The 17,762-nt window shown below is 50.6% G+C and overlaps 1 protein-coding gene across 2 annotated transcripts in view; it reads right to left on the bottom strand.

Annotated features, from left to right (window-relative positions):
• The window catches only part of CECR2 (CECR2 histone acetyl-lysine reader), a 513,194-nt gene that overhangs the window by 60,741 nt on the left and 434,691 nt on the right, over positions 1–17,762 (bottom strand). For both annotated transcript variants that reach the window (XM_069628656.1, XM_069628657.1), the window contains one exon: positions 12,008–12,136. In XM_069628656.1, coding sequence (XP_069484757.1) covers positions 12,008–12,136 — 129 coding nt within the window. The remainder of the gene's footprint in view (positions 1–12,007; positions 12,137–17,762) is intronic.

Below are 17,762 nucleotides of genomic sequence, written 5' to 3'. Positions count from 1 at the left end.
AGGTAACAGGTCATTTGGTCGAAAATAAATGGTCGACAGGACAAATGACCCTCCCCAACACCCTTTTTTTGCAAAAAACCCCCCTTTTTTTTCCTAAACGAAAACCTGAAAAATATATATATATATAAATACAAATTTGACCCTTTGTCTGTCGACCAAATGACTGGACAGCAAAGACGGAGACTTGCATGACAGAACCTGTATTTCACCAACCTACCTGGCCGAGGAGATAGCCACGAGGAAAGAGGGTTTTGAAGAAAAACTTCAAGGGCGTCCAAAACATAGGCACAAACGGTGGCCCTATGGGCTTGGAGAGTACCACATTAAGCTCCCACACAGGAGCAGGAGCCTTCACTGGTTAAAAAGTCCTGAAAAGGCCCTTGAGGAACTTTTTCAGCTTAATTTTTCAGCTGTCAGCACCATCACCAGACGCTCCTCTCCTAGACTCTTAACCTCTGCCTGGAGGACGATTCATTCAGGTTCTCATACACTGCCATCAAGACAAGTGTGCAGTCTAACACTACAGCAATGTTTGGAGACTGATCCCCAGACATCAAATAGTTCAGCGCCCGCTTGGTAAAGTTGGAACGCTAGACACCGACTTTTTGCCTTGTCTAGTTACAGGCAAGCATCAGCCCCACACATGCACCAGGCACGCAGCTTCTTTCTGCGTCTCTGGTATACCGAGCAACATTCTCTGGAGATCCAGACTCCCTCCCACCCCCATCTGAATTGAGCCCAGCAGCGTTGGTGGAACTTTTGTTCATGTTGGTTCATTTTTGAAAATAAGGGATCACAGACTCTCCCGGGTCCTGAAACCACACCCTGACTAAGGTGGCTGTCATTTCTTTTACTGCCACCGAAACGCAATACCAACAGGGTTGACGTGGGGTCCTGCTGTTGGACCTACCCTGCAACTCAAGGACATGGTTTGTTTTTCCTGTTAAGGAACTGCCCCAGACCGCATTGGTAGAGCCTGTTTGAACTACATTTCCCCACACCAAGGGAAGCAGCTTTCATACTGAGCTGAATTAGAAAGTGTATTTTCTGCACAATTGGAGCATTTAGATGTTTCTTCATTCGATATAATTTTAAATGTAAAATATACCATGAATGGTAAGACCTAAGCCACGGTCTTTTCAAACCCAACTAATGGCGATCGAAATTTGTAAGACATTAGTGGCCCCCTATGTGTACAGTTTATGTATATATTCTAATTATTAAAGAATTCTTTTTTACTTTGGGGTCTTTGTGACAGCCAGCTCTAGGTCTTCACATCCGTCCCTACATGGGTCTTCAGCACAAATTATGGGTCATGTATCCACTATCTTAATTTGTGGACAATTGAAATATACTGAACACCTGTAGATATACATCTACAACACTAGATATGAAAATGCGTGAGCAATACAGCTTAAAATGCTCTGTACTATTCCTATGTAGAGTTCATATTGAATAAGCAATACATTCGTTTTATGAATAATTGCCATTAGTCCGTGTGGTTTTTTTGTGGCATCAAAATAATTTTGGCTTTGATTTAATCACTATTCAAATGATAGGTTGATACTATAAGGTCTTGAATCAGTTACTGTCTCGGTATCAACCGACGGCAATAGTTTCGCTTTTCTGTTTGACCTTGAAGAGCTCTGACAAGTCTATGCAACCACAGGGCCAGCTTGCCTGAAGTCTGGGAGATATGATCGGTTATTTATAACACGCTTAATACCCAGGGATTGAACCTGTGGTGCTCTGTCATCGTGCTTCCAAGGCGAGCACATTGCCCCTGAGCTATCCATCTAGGGAGACGGCGGACCAGTGCACCTTGATTGATGCATGTGCAAGGCGAGAGTAAGTAAGGAAGAAGCTGTGGCGCGGTCATGCGCTAAATCGAGAGAACTTCTTTGACCAGCACCACAATGTAAAACGCGTCCACTTGTGCTTGTAACAGGCAAGTGTAGATGGAACCCTGGCCTTAGCAAGAATGTTCTTGAAATCCAAAGGCAGCAAATAGTGTCCAAACTCTAGGACTGCAGGAGCTAGGCCGGTAGGCTCAGAGATGCTGGATTGTGGTGCTGGATCCTGCCCGGGAGAGCAGGTCTGGGAGAGAAGGCAGTCTGAAAGCTGGAGCCACCGAAAGGTGGAGAAATTATAAGTTACTCACTGTAGTGACTAACATACTCTTAGTCCATAGTCCCCTTTCCTCCATACTGTATGGGCCTCCCTTCCAAGGGACAGGAGACGGAAACTTTTTCATCAGAAAAACCTTCTTCCCCTTTAAATTGAGAGGCACGGCCCAGGGAGCATGCGCTGCCCTGTCTCCGCCCTCCGGCGCCACACCTCAGTCCCCATTGACGCGTCGACAATAGATTTAACATTGCCTAATGACACTAGTATTATTAGGGGGGAGGATGGTAGGACGTATGGAGGTAAGGGGACTATGGACTAATAGTACGTTAGTCCCTACGGTGAGTAATTTATAATTGCTCTTACGTCCCGTCCCCTTTCCTCCATACTGTATGGGCGATTACAACCGATTGTAGCCCCAGGGTGCAGAGGAGACCCTCCTTAAGCAAATAGGTTCCTGAGAACCGCCTGTCCGAAAGCCCCATCAGATCTAGAGCTGGCATCAAACAGTAATGCTTGCAGAAAGCCGAGGGAGAGGCTCAAGTGGCCACCCTGCTTATGACTTGCCAAGGGACATGGTGCTGAAATGCGATGGCCGTTGCCTTGGCCCTGACTGTGTGGGCATGCATGTTGGCCGGGACCGGCCTGTGCTGGCCCTCGTACGCTTCTTGGATGGCCAAGACCAGTCAGCAGGATATGAAGCCTTGGAGGCTTGATAGCCTGGCCTCGAGCCGCCGAAAGTGATACACAGGGCATCCGACTTGCGGAAGCCTTTGGTCCTGTCCAAGTAGAATTTCAGGGCACGCCCGACATCCAGGCAGTGCAGCACTCGCTGTGTTTCGTCCTTGGGATCGGGAAAGAACGTCGGAAGGACCATTTCCTCATTCAAGTGAAACGCAGAAGGAACCTTGTGCAGAAATGCCGGGTGCATCCGCAGGACTACCTTGTCCCTGAAAAGGTGGTATATGGTTCAGAGGCGACCAGCGCCTGAATCTCGCTAACTCTGCGAGCCGAGGTAAGACCGACTAGTAAGGTCGCCTTGATGGTGACTAGCCTAATGTCCACGGATGCCATTGGCTCGAATGGTTTGTGCGCCAGGGCGCCCAAGACTATATTCAGGTGCCACACTGGGTGCGGTCTCTTGACGGGCGGGTAGAGCATTGCGAGACCAGTCAGGTGTTTGACGATAGGGTTGGAGGAGGAATAAATGCCTTCCTCCGAGTTCCTGTAAGCCCCAATGGCTGCGAGGTATGTACGGCAGGTGTCGACCTGTACGCCCGAATGAGCGAGGTGCGCCGAAAAAGAGCACGTCGTCTAGATTGCAGGCCAAAGGGTCAATTCCCTCGGAGTCTGCCCAGAGGCAGAACCTGGTCCATTTGCTCTTGTACTGGGCCCTGGTGGCTTTGCTCCAGGCACCCTGTATGATTTCCAGATGGCCTGTGAGAGGCTAAGGCGCCGAAGCGTTACCTGCTCAGGTACCACGCTGTGAGGGCTAGTTTCCCTGGTGCGGGGTGGATGATCCTGCCCCCCCTGCTGCACCAGATGATGTGCTGGGTCCGTCGGGAGGTGGATCGGGGGCACCTCCGAGAGGCTGAGGAGCTCCGAACACCATGGTCTGGCCGGCCACCATGGAGCAATCAGAATGATGCGGAGCCGGTGCAACGCCTTGATCTTGCAAAGTACCCTGTGGATCAGGGCAGTGGGCGGAAAAGCGTAGGCCTTCATGCCGTCCACTGGAGGTGAAATGTGTTGCCCAGAGAGACGGGGCCCTGTCCCTGCCAGGATGCGAACTGGGGGCACTTCTTGTTGTGCCAAGTGTCAAAGATCCACTTGGGGGGACCTCATCTGTTGAAGATCTGAGCAACGAGGTTGTTTAGCTGCCACTCTTAATTGTCCTCTCCCAGCCTGCTGAGCCTGTCCACCTCCAGGTTGGATTCCCCTGGGAGGTGGACTGCCGAGAGGTAAATCTCGTTTTCCAAGGCCCATTGCCACATGCTGATCGGCATGTCTGCACAGAGGAGGGGTTCTGGTGTCTCCCTCCTTGTTGACGTAGTACATGCTGGCCGAGTTGTCTGTCTGAATGAGGACAACCTTGCCCCTGTCGAGTGGTAGGAATGCTCTGAGCACTAGCCAGATGGCTAGCAGCTCCAGCCAGTTGATGTGGTGCTCCAGCCAGTTGATGTGGTATTTCCGCTCCTATAGAGTCCAGGTGCCGTGGACCGAGAGATCGTCCAGGGTGGCTCCCCAGCCCTCGAGCGAGGAGTCTGTGGTGATGGTGGCCTGCAGAGAAGGCGGCCGGAAGGGCTTGCCCGTCTGTAGGTTGCAGCCCCTGGACTACCAAGTTAGGTCCGGGTAGAGAGATGGAGGAAAGTTGATAATTTCGGATTGAGAGTCCCGTTCCTGACTCCATGAGGCCACGAAGTGCAGCTGAATCCTTCTCATCCTTCGGCTTGTGTGTGGGACGGCTAGCAGAACCGCCACCAATAGACCCAGGAGAAGTTGATACCAAGCCAAGGTCACCTCTCTGCTGAGGAAGTGGACGGTGGCCCTTTTGATGGCCGAGATCTTCCGACGGGAAGACCTTCTTGGAGCACAAGTCCCAAATGAGTCCCAGGAAAGTCAGTCTGCGTGGGGAGCAGATGTGACTTCTTGAGATTGAGTGAGAAGCCCGGGTCGTGCAGTGCGTTCATAAGGGCATGGGAGGAGTGGTGAACTGCCTCCGGAGATGTGGCCCTGACGAGCCAGTCATCGAGATAAGGATAGAGGTGCAGGCCGCTACTGTATTCATGAGTCTGGCTGGGAAAGGACCTGGGGGCCGGGTTGAGGCCAAACGGGAGGACCTTGTATTGGAAATGGTAGCCCATGATCCTGAAATGTAGAAAAGAACGATGGGGCTGCCAACTCGGGACATGTAGGTACGCGTCCTTCAGGTCTAGGGAGCACATCCAGTCTCCCTTGTCCAATGTCTCCACTATAAAAGCTGGCTTAACCATCTTGAATTTTTCCAGGGATAAGGAGAGGTTGAGGGTGGAAAGGTCCAGCACTAATCTCAGGCCCGCCTGGTTCTTCTGAGTGTCAAAAATCCTGGAGTAGAAGCCAAAAACTTGCTGGGAGGCTGGAACTTCCTCCACTGCCTGGCTCTCTACGAGCGACCGGATCTCCGCCAAAAGAGTTGCTGTCCCAACCTGTGGGAGTGGAGGGGAGGAGGGAGGAGAGGCTGGGATGGGTAGGTGGTACCCCGTAGATACTATGGATAGGATCCACGAAATTCTGGCACCAGAAATGTGCATGGTTAGCAAGCATGCCCTCCACCGGAGACACGTGGACCCAAAGTGTCATGTCATGCCTTCTTTCCCTCGGAGGCTGAGGAAGGGGACTGAAAAAAAGCCTTTGCTCTCCCCCGACCCTCCTTTTTTGTTGTTTGCGCCGGCGAGTGGTCTGGCTGCCTGGATCTGCGTTCCAGGAAGCCGCGGAACCCTCCATATGTACGATTCTTCGCTGAGCGTTGCTGAGATTGGGTGTAAGATTTTGGTGTGGACTTTGTAAGGATGGACAAAGACTTTGCCGTTTGTGAGCTGTTCTTTCTGTGCAGCTCTTTAGCCGTAGAGGAGTGGAAGAGGTCCCCCCCCCCACTTGAACGGTAGATCTAGAATGCGCTCTTGGCCGTCCGGGTTGAACATTGTAGCCCGGAGCCAGGCTGTGTGCCTCATGTCCGTGGCAATGCACATGCCCCGGCCCAAGGTATCTATATGAACCACTGTGGATTCCATGAGGTAATGCGCCACAAGCTTGGCCTCCGCTAGCCCTGCCTTGAAGCGTGATTGGCATTGGGAGGAGAGTTCCGGGAGGAAGTACGCAATTTCCCACCATAACCGTTGGTTGGCAGCAGCCAGAATGGCATCTGCGTTGGCCCGACGCAGGTGCAGGGAGGCATTGGTGTAGATCTTCTTGCCTTAAGCCTCCAAGATCTTCTCCTCCTTGCCCAGCAGCACCGCAGCGGAGGTGGCTGAGGACGACTGAGGCTTGGAGTAAAGTGATGCCGCAGCGATCACCGAGGAGTGTGGCTGAGGATGGGTCGAGAGCAAGAGTATGTCCCCCTCCATCTGCCTGTACTTGGCGCCCAGGCATCGGTTGACCGACTGGACCAAGTGGGGCTTGAGCCAACCCTTCTTGGCCAGGGAGACATCAGTTTGCAGTGGAATCCCCATGTTGGCAAAGGAGCGTTATGTGAGGACTTCGGCCACAACCCCCTCTGCCGGCTTTTCGACCTCGGGTTGCAAGACGTTCGTCGTAGGCCCTGGCTCAGGATGGAGTGTCTGGATCCTCCTCCTTGTCCGTGTCCTGCGGATCCGGAGGATCTTGTGGAGGAGGAGTAGATGGTGCCGGAGGTTGGGGTACCGAGACAGCAGCCGGAGGCTGAGGAGATGGCAGAGGTTGCGTAGTTGGCTGTGGAGCCGGAGGAGGCTGCTGCACCAGTGTCAGGGAGCCTGATGGAGGTGTCTGGTGCCGCTAGCATTGCGGGGAGGATTTCCTTGACTACGTCCTTGACAACCCACATCTGAGGAGACCTCATGAGGCAGAGGAATTTATCAAAGAGCCTCTCCTCACTGGCGGACGAGGTGGCAGGGGGTACTGACAGGTTAGCGGGGGACTGCTGGAGCCGCTGCGTATCCAGTCCGTATGGACGCATGAGAAAGTTGCCCAGCGCATATGAAGGGTAGACTGTAGGCCACGTACCTGGTTACGACCAGTCCCACCTTGACACTTGTGCTTCACCAACTTCATGGAATGGCGTCGGACGGGTGTTCCGGTCTGGCACGGTGGCCATTTTGTTGAGCTGCCTGCCATGTGCCTGCAATGTGTTGCCCAGCCCACTGGGTCCGGCCTCATCCAAGACTCTTGCGTGTGGATCACAAAATCTGCCCTGCTCCTCGGGCCTCGGCCCGGTAGGTGTGCCACCGTCGACCTGGGGGTCAGTAGAGCTGCGTATAGGCGCCCCCTTGGACGTATTGCCGGTATTAGGGCATAGCCCCTCGGCCATTGCACCGGTAAGAGGGTGTAGACCCGGTACAGGAACCTTCCGGTCCCTCGACACTGCGTCCGGAAGGTCCGAGGACTCCTCAACCCAAAGGCTGGTAGATGAAGCAGCCTCGGTGCACATGCCGGTGGAAGGACCTGACCTGTCCCTCCCGCTCGGCAAAGTCCCTGGGAGGGAGTCTCCTTTGCGAGGTGTGCTGGTGAAAAAGGTTTGTCTCCCGTCAATTGGAAGGGACGCCCATACAGTATGGAGGAAAGGGGACGGGACGTAAGAGTAGATCAGGGTACCAGATCTGCCTGGGATATGCTGGTGCAATGAGGATCATGTACAGCAGGATAGTTTGGGTGTGTTGATCACATGTAGCAGCAACGCAATTGGCGGGAATGTGTACAGGAACCGGCCTTCCCATTGGATCGAGAAGCGCGCCCCCCCCCCCCCCCCAGACTCGTTGCTTGAGGGAACCTGCGGGCAAACCGCTGGCACTAGGTGTTGGTCACTGTAGCGAACAGGTCGTTCTGAGGCTGGCCCCATTTGCTGAAGATACAATACACCCGAGCTTGCTGGATCTCCCCCTCGTGGCAGGATTGCAGCTCCCTGCAGAGAGAGTTCGCGATGGTGTTTGTACACCTGCCAAGTGGAACAAGACTAGAAACATCCGTGGATCAATGGCCCACCACCATAGGTTCTGTGCCTACTGGGAGAAGACGGGAGATCTCGTCCCGCCCTTCTGCTTGATGTAATACATGGTGGTCGTGTTGTCTGAAGATCCAGACAACCTTCCACAAAAACTCCAGCTTGAAAGACTTAAGTGCCCAAAAAACTGCCTTCAGTTCCAGAACGCTGATATGCAATGCCTTCTATTCTGGGCGCCATAGTCCCCTGGCGTACAGTTGGCCATTACAGAGGGGCGTCGGTAGTGACAGTTTCCTGATGCGGCCGGGGCCAGCAGGGAGCCCCTCACGAGATGTAAAGGCAAATGGACCTCCACCTCAAGGCTTAACCGAACGTTTGAGGACTACCTTGTCGTTCCATGAGCTGGAGGTTGGCTTCTACCTAGCGTCCAGGAACTCTTGAAGAGGTCTCATGTGCAACCTGCAATCAGGGACCAGATGGATGCAGGAATACTGCATCCCCAACAGGGATTTGATGGACCGGACAGTCACCACTCCGACTGAGGATAGCCTTTGGACCTTTCCTAGGATGTAACGTATCCTTTCCTCCGATGGTGCCACCAGGCACAAGACTTTAATCAGGCCCCCAGGAACATCGAGTCTTGGAACACCACCATGCAGGATTTGGGATAGGTTATGAAGAGCCCCAGAGAGGTTAGAGTCTGGACCATCTCTGCTGCATGCTGTACCGCCTGGGTGTGAGAATGAGACCAGACCAGTCTATCATCCAGGTAGGGGTAGACATACACTCCCCTCCGATGAAGGAACGGCACCACTGCGGCAAGGCATTTGGTGAACACCCTTGGGGCTGATTTGAGGCCAAAGGGTAATGCCTTGAATTGGTAAGGTCTTCCCTGGACAACAATCCCTTTAAGAACTTCTGATTTTTTTGGGTGAATGGAGATGTGGAAATATGTATCCTCCACATCTAGCATTCTCCCTCTTCCAGTTGACCGAGCACGTGCTGTAAGATGACCATCCTGAACTTTTGGGACTTTAGGAATTTGTTGAGGCGACGCAAGTCCGGGATGGGCCTCCAACCTCCTGACTTAATGCAAACTAGAAAGTATCTGCAATACACTCCGGAGGCAAGGGGGACAGGTTCTAGTCCTTTTAGCAGCATGGCCTGAACTTCCTTGTTGGCTCCATGCTGTTCTGGTCTTATCATAGGAGGAACGCAGGGGTACTTGTCTTGGAACTCCAGAGTGTGTCGAGCACCCAGTTGTCTGAGTGGATGTTCCGCCACATGTCGACAAACTAAGATAACTGGCCTCCCACTGGATTGGGGATTCGGCCTGGTCAGGCTTCCTTTGGCGTCTTTGTCCTGGTGGTTTGCGGACGACGCTGGGTAACCTCCCCTATAAGCCTGGGAATTACTCCTATACACCTCCTGGGTAGTGGAATGAGAGGGCTGGTGGTAGGAAGGGCTGAGCACCTTGGAAGTTCGAGAAACTTCCTTTCTGGGAGCAAAAGGTTTGCCTCCTTTATTGCAGCATGCCCAGAGAGCGTGCAGTCTGTCCATATCCCATCAAAAGGCATGTTTGACCACCTTGGCTTGGACGCCCTGCCTGAAGTTTGTGGCCCAGAGCCAACCTTGACAGCATGGGGTGACCCCATTTCCCATATGCCGGAAACCGGAGAAGGCAATGTCAAGGGTGACCGATTTCATTGTTAGATGCCACTTCCCCCTCCTGAAAGATGGCCATAGCCTCCACTTTCTTGTCTGGCAGGAAATCGAGAATGGGTCCCAACTTGTACCAGAGTTCTCATCATAGCGTGCAAGGATGGCTAGGGCGCTGGCAGCCTTGACTGTAGATGCCCCAGTGGTGGTTATGCGCTTCCAAGCCGCATTAAGCTTTCTTCCTTCCAGATCAGGAGGAATTGAGCAAGAGGATGATTGAGACTACCTCTTCCTTGCAGCCGCCGAGACTACCGAGCTCAGCGTTGGATGGGCTCCGAGGCTTTTAGGAGCTTTATCCAGACACTTCCAATCTTTCCTCAGCCTATTCTTTTTAGTAGGCGTGGAAAAATGTTTGCATCACCACCTGCCAGTCGTCCTAGACGTCATCCAGAAGCGGGACTGAGACAACAGCCTTTCTTGATGATTCACGGCGCTGGAAAAGGAATCCCTCCTTTTCCTCCGGAACAAGGTTGAAAAGCTTGGCCACCCATAAGATCATGACCTGGATAGATGCCACTTTATTCGGGGGAGAGTCACTAGAGGGTAGATCTACACCTGGTGGCTCACCGTCTGCAGGGACGTAGTCCTCAATCTCATCCATACTCTGGGTACCACATCTGTATCCCGGTTGGTGTCCGTATTAGTGTCTGTTCCTGTCAGGACCAACTCCTCTACAATAGAGGGCCATGAAACAGGTGGCTGCGGGATTGCCAGCACTGTAGGAGGTGGCACTGGATGGGACCGAGACGGCCTTGGTGGACTGACCACAGGAGCTTGGCCTGGGACAACATGAGCACCAGAAGCCAGAGGCGGTAGTCGCTGCTGAATCTCTGAGACCAGAGTGTGGAGAGTTGACAAAATGTCCCAAAAAATATTCTCTTGGCAATGGGTCTCTCAGAGCCTGAGGCATCAAGATTGGTGCCTGAGGCCAGCAGCTCATAGGGAAAGCAGGCTGAAGCGGCTTCACAAGCTGCAGGGCTAGCTGTGGAAGCAGGCCAACACCACCCTCCATGGTGTGTGGGCCGATATCTTCGAGGAATTCTTCCTCCTCTTCCTCTTTTTCCTCACAGGGGATGTGGCAGTCAGCTGAGGGGCCATTGTGGATTTTGGCAGAAAAGAGATCTGGTGGTGCCTCTCACTCTGCGGGAGCCTTTCAGGAACATGCCCAGCACAGGCACATCTGGAGAAGGCAGTTTTGACATAATAGACCCAGCCAGGAATGACTGAGGCCTTGGAGTCAATGCTACCCAAGATAGGCGTCTTGCCATAGAGATGGTTACTCCAGTCGTCGACAGGCCTGAAGACGCGACAAAAACCGATCTACAATGGCGATGCTTAAGACAAAGGTCTAGTGGTCGTCGATGTTCAAGAAAATTGAGGAGCAAAACTCGAGGACTCCCAACACAAAAATGTGCAGTAAAAATCTGAAGATGGCCACCAGGTGTGGTTTGACCCAAAGTGACCGTAATAGGCTATACAAGCAAGTGATGATGCAGTTTTAGCTTTATTTTTACCAAGGAGTCCCAGTCTGACGACAGGGAACACAGTGTGTGAATCCATGTTGGACCCCATGCTGGAGAAAGTTTACTTGAGATACGAGATATTTTAGAACTGTGGTTTTCTGCATCATCTTTCATTACCACTCCGACACGATTGTGCAAAGGATTTTTAATGAAAGCTTGAGTGGTGACCCACCATGAACTAGCCAGGATCTTAAAAAATTGGGAGTTTCCACTTCTAGAAGGCTCTCAGCTTACTTGCAGGCAATACGGTACTTTTGGAAAGCAAAATCGGTTGTTTTCGGGCAGCACACCAAATATAACAAATCCATACTGGGCTAGATCTTGCCGTAAACGTGCAAGGCACTATACCTAGCACAACTATTTTAATACATAGATTACTGGACACAGTCGCTCATAATAATGTCCATTTTGTTGAAAGTCTGATATTCATACAACGTCTCCAAGTTCTAGATGCATTTCTCAAAGAGTCTGAAGCCCTACCGCATTAAACACCACTGGGATGCACCATGCCAATATGCAGTTGATCATCAATACCCCTCCGCTACTACAATATTTGTGTCCATGATGGAAAATACATTTTCTATATATGATCAAAATGTCTTAACATTTCTGGTTGTCCAATGGTTTTAAAAAGTATGCCAAGTAATTTGGTGACCCCCCCACCCCTCCACCCATCTCCAGAACCTTTCCAATGCACACCCCTACTGGGGAGGTGCCAAATGGGCCAACATACTCATTGCATTGTGGAAAAGTACTGCTTTATCCCAAACACTTGTGTCACTGATTTAACACAAGACGTGGATAACCTGACAATTGTTCCATATCAAATATGTAAAATATATTCAAGCAATACACCAGGTGGACAGGACTGCTTTTTCAGAGACTTGCGGATCCTTGAATGTGCAGAACATCTTTTAAAGCTTCACGAGCCAAGACGAAAGTGGGAGAACAAGTAAGGGCTTCAGATTACCTGCACAGTGAAGTGGGGATGCTGCGGAAGCTGGTCGCCTGGATGTGGCTCTGGTACTCTTGGCGACCCGTATAGGTCAGCTGGATTAGAGTTCCTCGGTGGTGCAGGCAAGCCTGGTACAGTTGGCCTCTGAAGACACAGGGTGGGATGATTTAAAAAAATAAATAAAAAGAATGAGTCGGTATGTAGTTACTTAACGCTAGAGTGTACAAATGTGACTGGCAATGGGGACTGCTACATGTTGGGCACTCTGTCTCAGGCACAAGGGTCCTCTGAGACAACATCCTGGGAAACGGTCAAGGCTCGGAAGTTCGACAAATCTTTTTGTTAATTGGGATTGGATACAGATCAAGTTCTGTGGGTCACAGCCAAGTTGGCAAGGCATGCAACTTAATCCTAACCGCATAAGAGCAATTGTCGAAAATGTCTCTTCTAGTGCCACCCTTGTACAGCTGTACTTTACCAGGTCAGTCTCAAATTAAAAATAGATCATCGTTAGGGGAATAATCGCTCAGTCATGTGTTCAGGGTACGAGGCTACATAACTTATGCAAAGCAAACGTCTTCCTCAGACTTCCATTGGCACAGGGCAGCAAGCCTTCAGGGTATGCTAAAGGACTCGTGGCTCCTATATGCCTGCCGGGTCAAAGGAAGGGATAGCTGGTTCCTCAGTTTTCTATGGTGACTTGAAGTCCAGCCAATGTGCCAGGAGTCATACGGCCACAATAGGACTGCAAGGTAAAAAAGGGACTGCAGTGACAGGAGGAAGTCTCATGAAGTCTCCCCGTTTCTCTGTGCTTTGGGACTCAACCACAGGTATGTATTCTTTGCACTCAATATCACCTTTGTATCCTTTCAAATAGTATACATTCATCTTCCAAGGCTTTCATAAGTCTTAGTAATATCACTCTTAGGGCAGAATTCCATTCTGTGTACCAGGGACGCAATAACCATTTTAAAAGACCTATTTTTTTAAGTCAGCACTTTGATTGTACATCCTCGTTTGAAGTAAACCAATAACATACACATGACATGCATTTCCTACTGTAATTGCATTTCTGATGATTGTATCTGCTTAGATCAGTGGTCTTCAAACTTTTTTGGCCTGGCCCCCCGCCCCTCACTGAGCAAAGTTTGGGCAGGCCGGGCCCCCCCAAAAGTGCCAGATGGACAGTATGTAGAAATTGCTATGAACTTTTGAGTGCCGTCACCACACCCTACTCCTAGTACAGACCCTGGGCTCTCCCCACCCTACTCCCACCACTATCCCACTGCTTCCGCCCATCCTGCTCCCACGACAGTCCCATAACACAAGCATACACACATTTAAATAAAAAATAAATCGTCATAAACTTACCTCGCGTGGTTGCTAAAATGCCCCACTCCAGGTTGCTCTGCCCGTATGTGCGAGGAGGCGCTGGAGCACCCCCTTGCACATACATACATGCAGTGCCCCAGCCAGCATTTCCAATTAGCTATGCAAGGCTGGCGAAGCAAAACACCCCCAGCATTGCATGGCTCAGTGATCATGTGCGGCTAGGGAAATGAACTGTCAAAGGCAAACAGAGTTTCCCTTTGACAGTTCAGCCAGCCCAGGAGCACGCACTCAGCTGGAAGAAGCAGCTGAGGGACTGCTCAGTGTTTCACTGGGCTGGCTCCTCCATAATGGGTGAGGTGGCCAGTGGGTGGACGCCCCCTCACCCATTATGGATGAGCCGGCAGGCTTGGACTGGCCTATAGGGCAGTAGGGCGATGACTGTACCAAAAATGCAAAATGCTAGTGTAGGCCAGTAAAAATGGGACACTTTGTTGGCGAATGTGGGCCAGTTTGAGGAGTTACTTCACTATGCAGCTAGTAGTTTTGACCATTGTTGCTGAATCAATATTCTTTAAATATCACCATTTGTTTACATTTGAACAAAAAACAACCCTTTGGGTACTATTCAAAGTCTGTGACTAAACACTGAATATCCATTTGCAACTGCTGGCCATTTTTTCATTGGTGCCCAAGATCGTTTTATGGCCCAGTCTGACCATGTGAGCTGCCCCTTCTCATTTCCTCCAATCTAAAAAAAAAAAAATATATATTTTTTTTTACATTTCATGCTGGGCTCTGGCGGCCCCCCTGGGATGCGGCCCACAGTTTGAAGACTTCTGGCTTAGATTGACATGCTGGGCATAGTCCGACATCTAGTGGTAATTGCAGAGTATTGCATCTCATCTTTCATGACTCGAAAGGGGGACGTCGACATGGGCCTGCTTGTAACACTATCCCTAACGTGGCTTGTAGTTTACCCAAAATCCCTCACGCGTCGAGGTCCCTCCGGTTGTGTTTATTCTGCCGTGAGGGAGCCTTATTACTATTGCGAGTACAGAGAGAGAAAGGAGTAACATCTCCATGTTCCTTCTACTCCAAGCGGGGAGGAACAGTGGGTGCATGTGAATCCAAGCAGATACAATTATCAGAAATGCTATTACAGTAAGTAATGCAGGTCTTTTGATGCTTGTGAATCTGATTAGAATCACATGCTGTGCATAGACTTGTGAGCAGTATCCAGAGATGGTGGTGGGATGTGTGAAGGGACAGTAGTAAAGATGTCTTCGTACTACTTGTACCACCTGAGAATCAGACCTAGCGTGTGTAACCAGGCAGTAGTCAGTGCTTTAAGTGGGCTGGGGCCCCGGCAGTCTCCAGAAAGTGGAGCTGAGCTCGCACAACATTGGCGGGCCGCATTACCCCGCCTCGCCCGCAGCCGCGACGGGAGATGCGCCCGACATTATGTCGGGCAAGCTGACAGAAGTGCCAGCCAGCCACAGTGACTGAGGCTGGCAGCACTTCTGTCAGTCAATGTAACTTCCTCTGAGGACCCCTCATCAGGGTCATCAGAGGAAGTTACTGTCCATTTGTTTGCCCTCGCCAGGTCACTGACCCTCCGCAAACCCGCGGGCTCCATGATCTAATATGCAGATTAAATCACGAAGCCTGCGGGTTCGCAGAGGGTGAAAGACGCCTCGGGCTCTGATCCATCTGCTCTGAGCAGAGATCACTGAGCCCGAGGCGCCTTTCTCTGTTGGCAAAGCTTTATAAAAGATGCCTTGAATTGTTAACGTGTCAAGCCATCTTTTAGAAACATAGAAATATGTTACAAATGTCTATTTTTATAAAAGGTGGCTTGAAAAGTACACAAACCATAGTAAGTTAAGCACACAAGTGTGCGTAACTTACTATGGTTTGTGCACTTTTCAAGCCACCTTTTATAAACAAATATGTAACATTGCTACGTTTATAAAAAATGGCTTGAAAAGTACACAAACCATAGTAGAACGCATACAAACAAATGCTCACATACATTTATACATTTGTTTGCGCACCTTACCATGATTTGTGCACTTTTAGGCCATGCCCCCAAACGAGGGCCCCCCCTCAATTTCTTACCCCACTTAAAACACTGGCAGTAGTGTTTTGTAAAGGTGTGTACAGAACTCCAGGTTGCCGCTTTACAAATGGACTCGAGGGGAACATTTGCAATGAATGCTATGGAAGCCCCAGTGCCCAGACTAGTGTGCTCTAGACGAAGTGCAGATCTCTCTTGTCAAGAGTAACAGTGTGATGCAGTTTACGATCCACCTTGAAATCGCTGATTTAAAGACAGGATTCCCCTTCTCTACCAGCTGCCACTGAAATAAAAACTGGTTTGTCTTTCCAAGTGGTTTAGTCTTTTCCAGATAGTAGATGACAGCTCTCCTCACATCAAGCGTGTGGAGACCTTTCCGCCACGGTATTGGGATTCTGGAAACAAGTGGGTAGCTCTATTGATTGGTTGACATGGAATGTTGAAATAAATGTAGGCGCAAATCGTGGGCGAGTGCGCAGGACTACTTTTTCTTTGGGAATCGTGACAAATGGGTCTAGGAGTGAACGAGTCTACAGTTCACCAACTTCTTATTGAAGTGACTGCCACCAAGAAGGCGGTTTTGTAAGTGAGAGCCTTAAGGCTCGGTTTATGCATAGGTTCAAATGGAGATCCCATTAGTGTAGTTAATAACACATTTAGGTCCCATCCGGGAGCTGGGTTGGAGATTGGGAGATGAAGTCTTTTAACCCCCTCCATGAAAGCCTTGATGACAAGAATTTTCCACCACAAAACCCTTTCATGAGATGTGGTGTGAGCCGAAAGTGCAGCTAAGTGGACTTTTAAGAAATTGAAAACCAAGCCTGAATCTAGCAAGCGAGTTAGGTACATGTGTTGGTGAGCATTCAATAGGATTGCTGCTTTTAAAAAACTGCACCAGATCACAAAGTGTTTCCATTTGCTGGAGTAGCAGTGTCTGGCGTTTGGTTTTCGTGCTTCTTTAAGTATGTCCATGCATCTTTGAGGGAGGTGGAGGTGTATCCGAACTCTACAACTTCAGGAGCCAGGCTGCCAAGTTTTGAGTTCGCAGGCATTTATGTAAAGTCTCCCCATTGTCTTGTGATGGCATGTTGTACAGGCATGGCAGCTTCCTCGCAGGGGAGGCCGACATTGCCATCAGATGAGAAAACCAGGGTTGGCGAGCCCACATTGGGGTCATCAGAATCATAGCGACTGGTTCCTGGAGAATCTTGTGCACCATCTTGCTCAGTAGGGGAATTGGGGGGGGGGATGAGCGTAGCCAAATTCCCCTGACCATGTTATCCAGAATCCGTTCCCTTGGAGCGGTTCTGCGGGTACCTGGAGGCATAATCTGGGCATTGAGCTTTCTCTAGAGTTGTGAACAAGTCAATCTCTGGGAAGCCCCATTCTGCGAAGACTTAGGAGACAATGTCTCTGTGTAATTACCATTCATACCCTGTGGGGCAGAGGGAAGTCTCTGCAGAGTACCTCTGCTAGAAGACCGAGTTCCCCTGGAACGTGTTGAGACAGGAGGAACATCTTGTGTTTGAGAACACACTTCCATATGTTTTGAGACAGTTTGGATAGCCCTGGAGAGTGCATGCTGCCCTGTTTGTTCAGGTAATTCATGGCCGTGGTGCTGTCGACGTCTGTTACGGTCTTTCACTGTAGTTGTGTCTGGCTTTGAACACTGCTAACAATTCAAACATGTTTATATGGTTGGCTGCTACTGCTGTGGACCAAACGCGGTGCGCCGTGTGATGAAGGAGGTGAGGTCCCTCCCCAACCCCATGAGAGATGCGTCCGTGGTGAGAGTGGCTTCTATTGCAGGGCTGGTAAAGGTTTTCCCCTGCAAGAGGTTTTCCCTCGACCACCACAGCATAGCGAGAACAAGGGCTGCCGAGACAACCACTAGATTGTCCCATTGTCCGCTGCCTTGACATCATTGGCTGGTGAGCCACTCTTGCATGGGGCGCATGCGCAAACGTGCATGCGCCCCATGCAAGGGGACAACTTTGAAGGCACCCTTTTCTTGAAGGATCGTCACCTCGTGTAGTAGATTTTTCAGGTGTTCTGGTGATAACGTCTAGATGTTGGTGGACGGTATCGAAGCGGCCAGCTGAACTAGATACAATAACCGTGGGCAACGCTCTTCAGCACCCACTGGTCTGAAGTGACCCCCTCCCATGCGTGAAGGAAAGATGTTATTTGTCCCCCGCCCGGGGAGGCACGGGAGGGGACACGAACTGGCGAGTCGTTTTTGAGCAGAGGTCGGGGAGCATCTTGGGGTGGAGTTCCTACCCCTGCCTTTGCCTCTTCGCTGACCCCTTTGTTGGTATTGACCTATGGCAGTTGTGGCAGTTGTGCCCTATCCAGATGACC

Source organism: Ambystoma mexicanum, chromosome 12 (genome assembly GCF_040938575.1).
Source record: "Ambystoma mexicanum isolate Mex_15411 chromosome 12, UKY_AmexF1_1, whole genome shotgun sequence".
NCBI lineage: Eukaryota > Metazoa > Chordata > Amphibia > Caudata > Ambystomatidae > Ambystoma > Ambystoma mexicanum.
Note: the sequence above shows the minus strand (reverse complement) of the source record. Positions and strands in the feature narration are given on the sequence as shown.